The 12,825-nt window shown below is 35.3% G+C and overlaps 1 protein-coding gene across 11 annotated transcripts in view; it reads right to left on the bottom strand.

Moving 5' to 3' along the window:
- Positions 1–12,825, bottom strand: part of PTBP3 (polypyrimidine tract binding protein 3) — a 98,488-nt gene that overhangs the window by 33,299 nt on the left and 52,364 nt on the right. For 9 of the 11 annotated variants that reach the window (XM_087419295.1, XM_087419296.1, XM_087419298.1 and 6 more), the window contains 2 exons: positions 10,706–10,875; positions 7,377–7,523 (listed from right to left, as the gene is read on the bottom strand). In XM_087419295.1, coding sequence (XP_087275421.1) covers positions 7,377–7,523; positions 10,706–10,875 — 317 coding nt within the window. The remainder of the gene's footprint in view (positions 1–7,376; positions 7,524–10,705; positions 10,876–12,825) is intronic. The other 2 variants (XM_087419302.1, XM_087419301.1) reach the window with 1 other exon arrangement.

Here is a 12,825-nt window from a genome sequence, read left to right as displayed (position 1 = left end):
ACCAGCATTGGAGTGCGAGCACTCAACCGCTAAGCCACGGGGCCGGCCCCTACGTCCTAATTTTTAAATGACAATAGCAAAAAAGACAACGTGAAAGGAACATTAAAGACCCCTTAAAAACCACTCAAGTCCCTCTTCTTTTTCCCTCCCTGAACAATTTAGCTCTAAAGCCTTTGGGTGGCATACAATAGGTGTAAATATGGAGGAGAAGAGGAGCTGCGGCGGTTCAGAGTGGGGTAAGAAGGACATCCCGGCATGCAGCATCAAAGCCTGAGCAATGTGAGGATAGCATCCACGTGGTAGGGCTGTCTGGCAAGGGGAACTTGAGCCCAAACAAGACAAGGAAGGTATCTATCCATGTGTGGTGGTGGCTCACTGCTGGATACCAGAATCTCAGGAGCATGAGAAGGGTAAGAAAGGCATCCAGAGGAAAGTAGCCAGGCCAGGAGTGTCAGAGCCCAAGGAGACACAGGAAGGGGTCCACATGGTGCTGGTAGCCAATGTGGTGAAGACAGTCTGTGCAGGGTGAAGGAGGAGGTCCATGAGGGCCTGCATGGGGTAAGAAGGTAATTCAACAGAGTGGCAGCCTGGCATGGAATGTTAGTGCCCAAGCAGGGGTAGGTGGATAAGTTTCTAAATATCATACTCCACTAAAAGGAACCAGACTGCTCTAAAAAATGTCTAGTTCCAGAGCTGGAGCAAGAAAAGCACAAGATGAGTGTATTAACTTTTTTGTTGTTGTTTTTTTTTTTTACCAGAATTCAAAGAAGTGTTCAAAGGATGATAGGAACATGCCAAAAGGACAAAGACGACGCATTGAAGGGGTTCCCACTGGCCAAATACAGGACAATTTGAGAATTATAACAAATAATAACCCATCAAATAACAAAGAAAACCTTAAGTCCATACTGATATACATTGACAGTTGATAAGGAACAGTATATTTACACTGCCTTCAAGTACCTTCCCCCAAAATACTCTTCTTTCCTCCTTTGTAAGTCATAACTTTACAGTGGAGAAGCCAGGCAAACACCAGCCAAATCAAGTGATCGAAGAGCACATCATCAGTAATGCAACACACTGAAATTATGTGCTACCTGATATGATGCAATGATAAAAAAAGAACATTACTTCTATGATGTTCCTGTCGAAGCTACATACACTGAATCTAATCACAAGGAAACATCAGATCAAATCAAATCAAGGGACATCCTAGAGGATACATAGCCTGTAATTTTCAAAAGTGTCAAGGTCATAAAAATGAAAGAAAAACTGAAGAACTGTTCAGATTAAAGAAGACTAAGAACACGTGACTTCTAAACAGAACATGTGATTCTGAATAATATTTGTTTTGCTCTAACACACATTTTTGGGACAACTGGTAAAACTTGAATGAGGACTGAGGACCAGAGGGAAATAATGTATCAATGTTAACTTCCTGATTTTGATCGCTGTATTCTGGTCGTGTAGGAGAATGCCCTTGTTTGTAGGAAATGCACACTAAAAGTACTGAACAATGAAGACAGACCAGATTAGCAACTTATTTCCAAATGCCTCAAGAAAAACAACTATTTAAAAAATAAAGTAGGTGAAAGGAGGGAAAATTGAAAGGAAAAAAGCATGGTTAATGATTACTGAATTTAAATGCCAGTTTTCATCAATCTTTTGTTCCATATTTATCATTTCTTAACAATGGTGATAATTAGTAAAATGTGTCACAAAATGAAAAATTCCACCACTATAATAACATAGCTACTTTCATTTTTACATAGTGTATTACTTACAATTTTAAAGATCACAGTACTTTGTATGTTATTTTAAATTAACATTTCTTGTGTTTTGTTTTCACAAATTTTTTAGTTTACTATTTGTTATACCATCTCTCTAACATGGGATATGAATAGTTTTCCAACACTTTGCTATGATAAATAACATTAAAATAAGTATTTTTCTGAAAATTGGCAATCTTTTACTTTCTATACACTTAATAGTTGAACAAATTGCACTTTTATATACTCATACACAACTCTATTTTTTTGTGAGTAAGACAGGCTCTGAGCTAACATCCATTGCCAATCCTCCTCCTTTTGCTGAGGAAGATTGGCTCTGAGCTAACATCGGTGCTCATCTTCCTCTATTTTGTATATGGGATGCTGCCACAGCACGGCTTGATGAGTGGTGAGATGGTCCGAACCCTGGATCCGAACCTGCGAACCCAGGCCACCGAAGCAGAGCGCTCAAACTTAACCACTACACCACCGGGCCAGCCCCACAACTCTTTTTTTATATCCTTTAACAGCATTTTTATGCCAGATACAGATTTTTATCTACCAGGTAATGCACAAACTGCCAAATATTCAGTTTCCAAAGCATCATCATCCTTGAAAGCAGTATAGGAATAATTTTTTGAATATTTTATGTCATTGGTTTTCAAAATTATGCTCTCATGAAGCCAAGTGTGCGGAATAGTGAGCACCCTAATCCCGCTTCAAATATGGCAGTTTATCTCATCTATTTTACACTGGGCTCCCCACTAAGATTTTATTTGGAAAAAGGGGTTCTACTGCTTCCAAGTTTGAAAACTGATCCAGACTTTCCACTTTGAGCCGATAATTAGGCGAGGGTGAGGTGGGGGTGGGGGATGGGTGGGTCAATCATCAAAAAAGACCCAAAACTGAGACAGGGGTTAGAATTAGCGGACAAAGATATTAAGGTAGTTATTATAACTGTAGCACATGCACACATACAAAGGTAAGTAGATACATGGAACACAAAAAACAGTGCTGTCCAACAGAATTTCCTGTTATGATGGAAATGTTCGATATCTACACTAACACGATAGCCACTAGCCACATGTGGCCAACCTGAAATGTGCCTAGTACAACTCAGGAAATTAATTTTTTATTTTTTAATTTATTTAAATGTAGTCACATGTAGCTAAGGGCTACCATACTGGACATCACAACTGTAGAATGTCTAGGAAAATCATCATAGTGAGGTTCTAAGTGGAATAATGGTTCCCTTTCCTCTTAGATTAGGATAATTAAATCTTATCAAAACCAAGCCTGTGCAACCAAATGTAAACTTAACCTCACTCGCTTTACTTCAGTATCCTACCAATCCTTTTTATTACACAATTCTATATAAACGCTTGCTGCTGCAAGTATTACTGTTGTTCCTCTTGCTTCACTCCTTCCACTTTGGCACAAGGGATACCATACTGGAGAAATATGAGAAGCCATGGTATGTATTATCCTAATCATTCTAGAGTTTCCAATATACTCTGCATTAGTACTTTACAGAGCGCTGAGTAGAAAAGTCTCTGCATAGGAGTCATGCAAGAAATGCTTTTGACAATACAAATCTTGAAAAAAATAACACCCGAAAAAATATTTATTTTATAAGTAACTCTATAGTTTTAATTTTTAATTAGGCAAAAAACATGTAAGTAAAAAAATAAAACTGAGGTATACTCTCCAATGAGAACAGAAAAGTCAAAAACAAAAAACAAAAACAAATGAGAAATGGCTTCTTAATATGAAGAGATATTTTAGATACACAGAAGAAATATGTTCTGTGTATCTGATGCTAAAAATTATGAGGCAGGAGAATTCCTATTATAGGAGATAATTTTTAAATTTTTCAGCAACAAACTCTGAAATGGTTACATAAAATATTAATCAAAGAAACAGCAGTAGTATGATCAGCAAACCAAGAAATATTTTATTGAGGTGGGGGAAGGAAATATACTTCATGTAAAATTTAAATATGCCTGCATAATGTGAAGAAGAAATTTTTAAAACTGAGATGTAAATGAATATACAATAAAAATGCACAGATCCTAAGTGTTCATTTTGATAGTTTTTTAGGGAAAATCCTTCCATGGTCATATCCTCAGATTTATAAACTTCCACCCACAAGGTCAAGAAAAACTGTCTATACAAAAATGACTGATATTAATACAACCATTTTTCAAATGCTGTACAAAATATGATCTAAAATTTTTAGCTATAATTTTAGTTTAAATCAAGGGACAAAAATATGTGATAGTTACCTGACCCTCTGGCAAGTATGTTCATAAGCTGGCAAAGAAGTTATGTGCATGTTTTGGGATATCTTGCTATTCAGAGAACAAAAAAAAGAATGAACAGTAATTTATCAGCTTCCCAGGGCTCTCAGAATGAAAAGACATCTGGTACATTTTATATGTGCAAACAAGTATCTTCAATTTTGACTTCAGCTTTGGTGTAGGACTTTGAACAAAAGAAAAATATTATATTTTATCAACCATCAATGCATAAAAATTGCACAAAAGTAACAAAATGGAAAGGGTACTAGAAAGAAATCAAGGCTATCGAAGAATAAACTAGGTCATTTGGGCTGGCTTTGGTTGCCAAGCAACTGGGATTTCCCACTGCTTCTCTTTAGAATAATCCAATCTTTAAGAGTTTTATTACATTGTTTATTTCTTCCTCAAGACTCATACTAACATATTTAGGAATCATACTAATGAGAAAAATGCATGACTTAAATGAAAGAAAATTAAAAACTCTACTGCAGGAAACACAATATAACTTCCTCTTCAAAAGGATCAGAGCAATATATTAATTATCTTCAAATTAATCTATGAAATCAACCTAATCCCAACTGTGTTTTGAGGGGGGCAGCAGTTATCAAAAGAGATTCTAACATATCTGGAGAAATAAACTAAATACATTAATCAAGTAATTTCTGAAAAGACAGTAAAGAATAAGGCCTTGCCTTACAATATATTCAGCCATAGGGACACTGAAACAGGAATGGAACAGAATGGAATCTAAAAGGTAGTCCAGATTAGACATGGAGTGCATACCATGTGAGCAGCACACACGATGGTAGGTCGGGGCCACGCAAGCAGAATGTAAAGACATGTCTAACAGCATATATACATGTGTTGTAAGTAGGCACGTGTATAGAAAACTAGAACATGACAAAAGACAAGTTTTGCATGAGTAGATAATAAACAGGTGATTCAAAAAACGACAAAGGAGAAACTGGTCACTAGGAGTAAAACGAAGACCAAAGCCCTAACCTCACTCCTCACTCTCAACATATTCCTAATAAGACAAAGATTTAAACATTAAAATAAAAACTTAATGCTATCGAACTGTATACTTAAAAGCAGTTAAAATGGTAAATTGTATGTTATGTATATTTTACCACAATTTTAAAAATGGGGAAAAAACTGAATTAATAGAAATCACTGTAAGTACTTTACAAGTTATCAAATAAAAGTAAGCAAACAGTAAGATATAATTTCTCATCTATCATATTAACAAAGATAGACAGGAAAACTGCTTGCTCATACTTTATCAGTGGCACCCCAAATCGGCACATAATCTTTACAGAAAGCAATCAGGCAACATATAACAAAATATAAAATACCCATACGCTTAGTCCCAGCAATTTCCTTGCCAGAAATGTAAACTAATAGGATAATGTTGCAAGTGTGCCAAGATATATAAGAATATTGCTACAGCACTATTTGTAAAAGCATAAAATTGATAGAAACTGGATAAATTATGGCTGTCCCACAGAAGGGAGTATTATGTAGTCATTTAAACATTATGAAGTAATTCTGTATTTGCTGTCATGAAACAACATCCATGATATAGAGAAAAAATAATAGCTTTCAAAACATTAGGATTCCACTGGTGTAAAAATATATGCATAGACAATACACCTGAATGGAGAAGAAGTACACACCAAAATGTTAATCAGTTATCTCTGGGTAACTGGATTGTTTTTTGGTTTTTTTTTTACTTTTCTGGAATTTCTGAATGTTTTGCCATGAGTATGTATCCTATTTATAATTTACAAGGTAATTTTTCATTTTAAAAAGTCTATATTTTAAAATATCTTAACATTTCATTTACTCTTAAGTTTATATAGTTGATTATACGCCATTAATTTCTCTTAGAACAAGTTAAGGATTACGTGCAGGAAATGTCAGTGTTTTTAAAAATGTGGAAAACTATAATTTAAATTCAGCAGCTTGCATTATAATGACTTTCAACACAGAATCAAAGAGCTGGAGGAGTTCTTTTGCCTAGAGCAAGACTATAGCAGCCAAACATGCCCTTCACATAATAAAAAACCTCTTTCTGAAATTGTACTTGCTTTGTGGATAAATGTTTTCTACCCTTAAGTAACTTCAAATTACTATTTTCACCACCTAAAAATCAACCTAGAGAGACAGAAAAGATTCAACATGAACTATATTAAAGAAAAACTGGAAAATGAGGCAAGAAATGCCGATATTCTACATTCCTCATTCCACATATCTTGAAAAGTCAAAAATCATTTAATGAACATATCTATACAAACTCTTATTGACATCTTTTTTTATTTTTATTTTTTTTTTGTGAGGAAGATCAGCCCTGAGCTAACATTCCTGCTAATCCTCCTCTTTTTGCTGAGGAAGACCAGCTCTGAGCTAACATCTATTGCCAATCCTCCCTCCTTTTTTTTTTTTTCCTCAAAGCCCCAGTAGATAGTTGTATGTCATAGCTGCACATTCTTCTAGTTGCTGTATGTGGGACACGCCCTCAGCATGGCCGAAGAAGCAGTGTGTCGGTGTGAACCCGGGCTGCCAGTAGAGGATCCAGTAGAGGATCGCAGGCACTTAACCGCTAAGCCACCGGGCTGGCCCTCTTATTAACATCTTAAGTTCAGTTACTTAACATTACAATAGAAGTATCACTCAATTTCTTAATGCCTTTGTTATATATTCTATAAAAAGAAAGGACTGACTTCTGAAGTTCCTTTTAGATCTAAGATTTTAAGCGATACAGAGCAATGCAAGTTTTTTCTTTTTTCTCATGAAAACAGTTTCAAGGGAAAACTAAATATCTGCCATTTCTAACACCATAACTTCAAATATATTTCTTTTTTTTTTTCTTTTTGTGAGGAGATCAGCCCTGTGCTAACATCTGCCAATCCTTCTCTGTTTTTTTGCTGAGGAAGACTGGCCCTGGGCTAACATCCATGCCCATCTTCCTCCACTTTATATGGGACACCACCACAGCATGGCTTGCCAAGCAGTGCGTCGGTGCATGCCTGGGATCTGAACCGGCAAACCCCGGGCCACCGCAGCAGAGCGTGCGCACTTAACCACTTGCGCCACCGGGCCAGCCCCCAAATATATTTCTAAATGGCACTACTTTCTTATTCTTAAGCATTCACGTAAGAATTTACACACACGATCTTTACTAATAAAGCATCCTAAGATGAAGAAAAACACATGATTCTTTTCCCTCTGAAAAACAGAAAATTAATTTTAAGTTATTATACCATGTGTTCCTATAACTATTTTTAAAAATGCTTTTAATACTTACAGCTTGATTAGGTAGATTGTCAGTCTTAAGTTCTCTGTGATTGGAATACTGAATAAAAACAGGCTGGCTTCGAAGGTGAGGAGTAACAGGAGTGTAATAATTCACCATAGTAACAGCAGCTTCCTCAGAAGCCATTTCTAAGAAAGCCTGCAATAAACACAAGAAGGTAAAGTGAAACCTCATCTTTTTGAAAGACAGTTAAGAACTGTTTTGTCATTCTAGCTTGCTCTAAACTCATGCATTCTCAACAGAAATAATATTGCCCCCAAGGGGATGAAAAGACATTTACTTCAAAGTGTATCACTGATGCTAACAGGAAACATTTGAAAAGGGTTCAATAAAGGATTTGGAATTGGGAAATTGCCTGTTGAATAAATGATTTCACGTAATTTTTTTTGTCTTCCTCTCATTTCTGTTTCTTCTAAAATCTAGAAATAATTAAAAAGGCAAAAATAAATGTGTGTGTCATCACTATAAACAGATGCTTTCAGGGGTTGGGATTTTAAACAAAGATGGGGCATAACAATTTGCTCTCCTTTACCTTTTTATAAAACAGCTATTTATTAACACAATTAAATAGAGCATTCAGGTGCAAAGGCTCAACTGTTCAAATCAGAGAAATAGGAGAATTTCCTACATTAAGTCAATATTGATTTGAGTCATTCAAGTGACCTTTTTTTGATATCTGTAATCACTGTACTAACACCAGATATTTGAAGAATAACACAGGAAGAGCTGAGATGGAAGAAGCTCCTTGGTATTTATGTCTTATTCTAAATACGGCTTCTTATAGCTGTCAGGACTCCTGTAACTTCTGTGACTGGAACAGGATACCTACAGAGATGTAAGGCGGCAGGTTTTGCCACCCTATCTTGAAGGCTAGTTAGGAGGATAAAATATAGACATACACTAATCATTGTGAGCCCTCAGAACTACCTGTAAGAACATCTCAAATTTAAAATGCAGGAAGAACCCCTGATCCAAATCAATGCAAATTTCTAGTTAGACAATTCAATTCTTTTTTACTACAATAGAGCATTTAATTTGTAAGCATATAGTTACCACTTCAAATTACATATAAAACATATACAATTCATTTATAAAATATGTATTTATTAACAACAAAATTTACTGAACACAGAAAACGGCAAATATCTATAAATCAAACTACTTCTTTGTTTATAGTTACTTTACTTGCCAAGTGCTCCACTTGGCAAATATTCCAGTAACCCTTGACAAATGTTAAATATGATGCTTAACTGTATCAATCAAATGTCACAATTGACAATTAAATGCTTCAACTGAACTAACAATACACTACGTAGTAGTAATGTTAGCCACATGATAGTGGATCAAATACTTTTAATTAATTGATCCACAATAAACAAAATTCCACTATCTTCAAAAAGTAAAATAGATTTTGAGTTATTTATACTATCTAAAAGGTATAAATGTCCATGACGTGCTTTAAAGCCATTATCCAATTTTATCAGTAATATACTTTTTCTAATTTTTCTAAAAAGAAGAAGATAAAAATGATAAGGTAACGAAAACAGCTATGGCAGTACTTCCTATCTGGTGTTTAATCATCTTTTCAACAAAGAATTTGTAAACTGTATTCTAATAATATTCACTATATGGGGAGAAAGTATCTTTCTGTAAAATCCTTGCTAAATGTTAAGAACTCATTCAATGTCTAACATCCGTCACACAAAGGAAAAGCTAAATAACGTCTCTGGAATACATGATTCTTGTCATAAGAAGTTTTTCCTGAAAGTATATACAACCTAAAAATTCACATGTAAAAATAAAATTTTCTACTTGGGGTCTGGTAAAGGAATTATTTATGTTTTTCCAAAGTAACTGTCAAAGGGATCAATTTTTCATAACATGGGGTGGAGAGAAAAACCACAAGTTACTACCTAAAAAAAAGAAAATAACCCCCACTCTGCCCTCAACACTCCACCTCCAAGTACCATGGGAAAGATTACGCCTACAAGTAGTTCTAGTGACTCACATAAGAATCTCTTGCTGAAGTATATTATTAACAAGATATTTTCTAAACAGGATTTATGATCAAAAGACAAGCACTTAACATAACAAGCCAGTGAGTATTGCAGATAAATATAAACCCAGAACAAACAGTAGAAACAAAGAAAACTATGACATTGCCTGCTGCCTCTCACAGCCATTTGACACAATGTACAGGATACGCTACATGAAACATGATAATGTACATGATACATGGCTGTTAGACATCTCACAGCCATTAGACATGGCCATGTTGGCTCTTTTCAAACCATGCCAACCACATTATTCAATAGTGGCAACTGTGTTAAAATATTAGAGCAAGTGCTTACACTATCTTGAAAAGATGTAAGATAAATGTGTAAACACAAGAGCCGAATACTAAGACATGTTATTTAACTTCTCCAGATCTCAATAATCTCATCTGAATTAAACAGAGATATTGATTGTTTACTAAAGACAGGTGTCTAAATCAGACATCATCATCCAATCTCTTTCATGCCCGATGCTAATCAATCTATTTATTTATAAAAATATATTTATAATGTGTTTCTTAAACTTATTATTTATGAAAAGTATAAGAAACATCGTGACTTATCACAATGTACTACAAATATCTAGGGCCTAGATTGGTTGTCCTCTTCTTTTCAGCAATGCTCTGTGTAAAAGATTTTCAGGACAACCAAAAACTAGGAAAGAACTAAAGAATTCATCTCAGTGGGGTCTGAGTCGGAACCAGCAAGTTCTTGATTATTCAAATCAATGTGACAAGTACTATATTTTTGTCATGCTCACCACAAAAGCAAGTTTCCTTATTTCATCTTAAGAAAAACCTATTAACTTCTGAACTAAAGAACCTCTTACGTCTCTTTCAAATTATTAAAGAAGCTACATATTAATCCTACAACTAAAATATACCAAACATTTCTATTTACATGTTGGAAAACTTAAATGTTCTTTAATTTGCCAAATAAGGTATAATTTATATCCTCTCTCTCTGTCGGGGGCTTCTGATAATCATAGGATATTTTCATAAACCATTTTGTTATTGTAATTAAGAATATAAAATATGTTTTTTGTTAAGGGGGAAAAAGACAAATCAATGAAAAGAGAATCCTGTATCCTGTGTTAATATTTTTGTTTTTTGCTTCCTGTCATATAAAAAAAAATTCTATTCTAAAAACTACTTTATGTAAATAGAATGAAATTTAGAAAATACAGAAAAGTTCAAGGAAAAAAATCACCTTTAACACTAACATCCAGAGATAACTACTGTGGGTCAACCTTTAAATATTACATACCTGGCTTTTTCCTTTCAACATCAAAAGATTAGTTACTTTGCCAAATGGTAGACCTAATGATATGACCTCTGCTTCGGTGACATCACTTGGAATTTTGCGAAGATGGAGAACACGGGAAGGCGAACAGGGAGGTCTATCTCCTTTAAATTTCTTGTTGTCATTCCCATTAGCTAAAAAATATAAGATTTTTTTTTTAAATTACTGAAACTAATTTGGGGTGACATACTACATTAACCATATTGTCACATCTGATCCTCCAAGAGTTTTAAGTTTTGAAATTCAGGAAACTATGGGGCTGATGTGGGGAGAAAGGAGGAGGACGGTGAAAAACAAAATCATCCACCGTTCAATGAACGCATTTGTTTTTCACTGCAGGTATTAAATTTTTCAAAAATCAAAGTCTGATTTTTAACTTCAAGAAAATGTACTGGGTGGCCCCGTGGCATAGCGGTTAAGTGCGCGCACTCTGCTACTGGCGGCCCGGGTTTGGATCCCGGGCGCGCACCGACACACTGCTTCTCCAGCCATGCTGAGGTCGCGTCCCACATACAGCAACTAGAAAGATGTGCAACTGTGACATACAACTATCTACTGGGGCTTTGGGGGCAAAATAAATAAATAAAATCTTAAAAAAAAGAAAAAGTACTGGGTAAATGAATTAGATATTTAGAGGTATGAAATACCTCTAAATAGTCAACTATTTGCTGTGGATAGAGAATATTTATAAAGTCTTTAATGTAATTTTAAAGATATTTTTCTAACATGTTCTGTTGCTAAATAAATAAATAACAACAATAACTTTTAGGAAAGACTATAATAGAAATTTTTCGTGTGTGTGAGGAAGAACAGCCCTGAGCTAACATCCAATGCCAATCCTCCTCTTTTTGCTGAGGAAGACTGGCCCTGGACTAACATCTGTGCCCATCTTCCTCTACTTTATATGGGACGCTGCCACAGCATGGCTTGACAAGTGGTGTGTCTGTGCGCGCCTGGGATCCAAACCTGAGAACTCCTGGGCCGCCGAAGCGGAGCGTGTACACTTAACCGCTGCACCACTGGTCCAGCCGCTCTAATAGAAATTTTATATTTATCACATCCCATGGGGATCTGGATTTATTTGAGCTGTGCTTATGTAAATTAAGTTTATTTCTTAGGCATTATATATTTTTTACTAATTTATTTTTTAGAAGATAAATTGTGGTTTCCTAGGATAATCTTATTCCTTATTATATAACAGTAGTTCTTAACATAAGCATCACCTTGTTGGAAATGGAAATTTTCAGCCCCATGCCAGACCTACTAAATCAAAAACTAGGGGTAGGAGCCAGCAACCTGTGTTTTAGTAAGTCCTCCAGATGATTCTGATGCAACCTAAAGTTTAGAACCACTGCTGTAAAATAAAGAAATCCATTATCCCAGTTCACAGCTAAATTTTACTTAAATCTATTGTTTTAACACGGACAATAACTGGAACTGACAAGCCTGTAACAAACACTCAAATGCATGTACATAAGATTCAGAAATGTTTTTTTCCCAGGAATAGTGCCATGTAAGACTGAAGGAAAATTATCTGAAAGCCAAAAGTTTCATGACATTGCTTTTTTTTTAATAATATCAAATACCATACTTAGCACTATTGAGTGGGAAATTTCCAAATGCCTAAAATTATCATTTTTCTAAACACTAGCGGAACTTTACAGTCAGATGTCTGTGACCCTAAATAAACAAATTTCATGAGGACCACAAAAAATTATAGGGCAGTATTTTGTACCATATCTGGAACATAAAACTCAACTTGCTTACAGGTGAATAGGTTGACTTAATACCCAAAGCAGCACTTGCTCCCAAATTCTCTTATGTTCATGAACGCAGGCAGTATCCTACCAAGACCTAAAAGACTTTATCAATTCCTAGAGGTCCTTAGAGGTCTGTGCCGGTATAGGGCAAATGCCCGGGCCAGATTGCAGAAAATAATAAGCAGTCAAACATTTACTGGAAATTACTCTGGGAGGCAAGAGATTCCTTCTTCTCCTCTTTCTCATCAATCACCACGAAAAATCGATTCTTCCCTCCAAAATGACTGATTGCATTAAACACTGATTACATTTTCATCGCCACCC

The sequence above is a fragment of the Ceratotherium simum genome, chromosome 29 (assembly GCF_057802395.1).
Source record: "Ceratotherium simum simum isolate JZ-2026a chromosome 29, ASM5780239v1, whole genome shotgun sequence".
Classification (NCBI taxonomy): domain Eukaryota; kingdom Metazoa; phylum Chordata; class Mammalia; order Perissodactyla; family Rhinocerotidae; genus Ceratotherium; species Ceratotherium simum.
The sequence above is the reverse complement of the archived record's forward strand: the minus strand, read 5'-3'. Positions and strand labels throughout refer to the sequence as shown.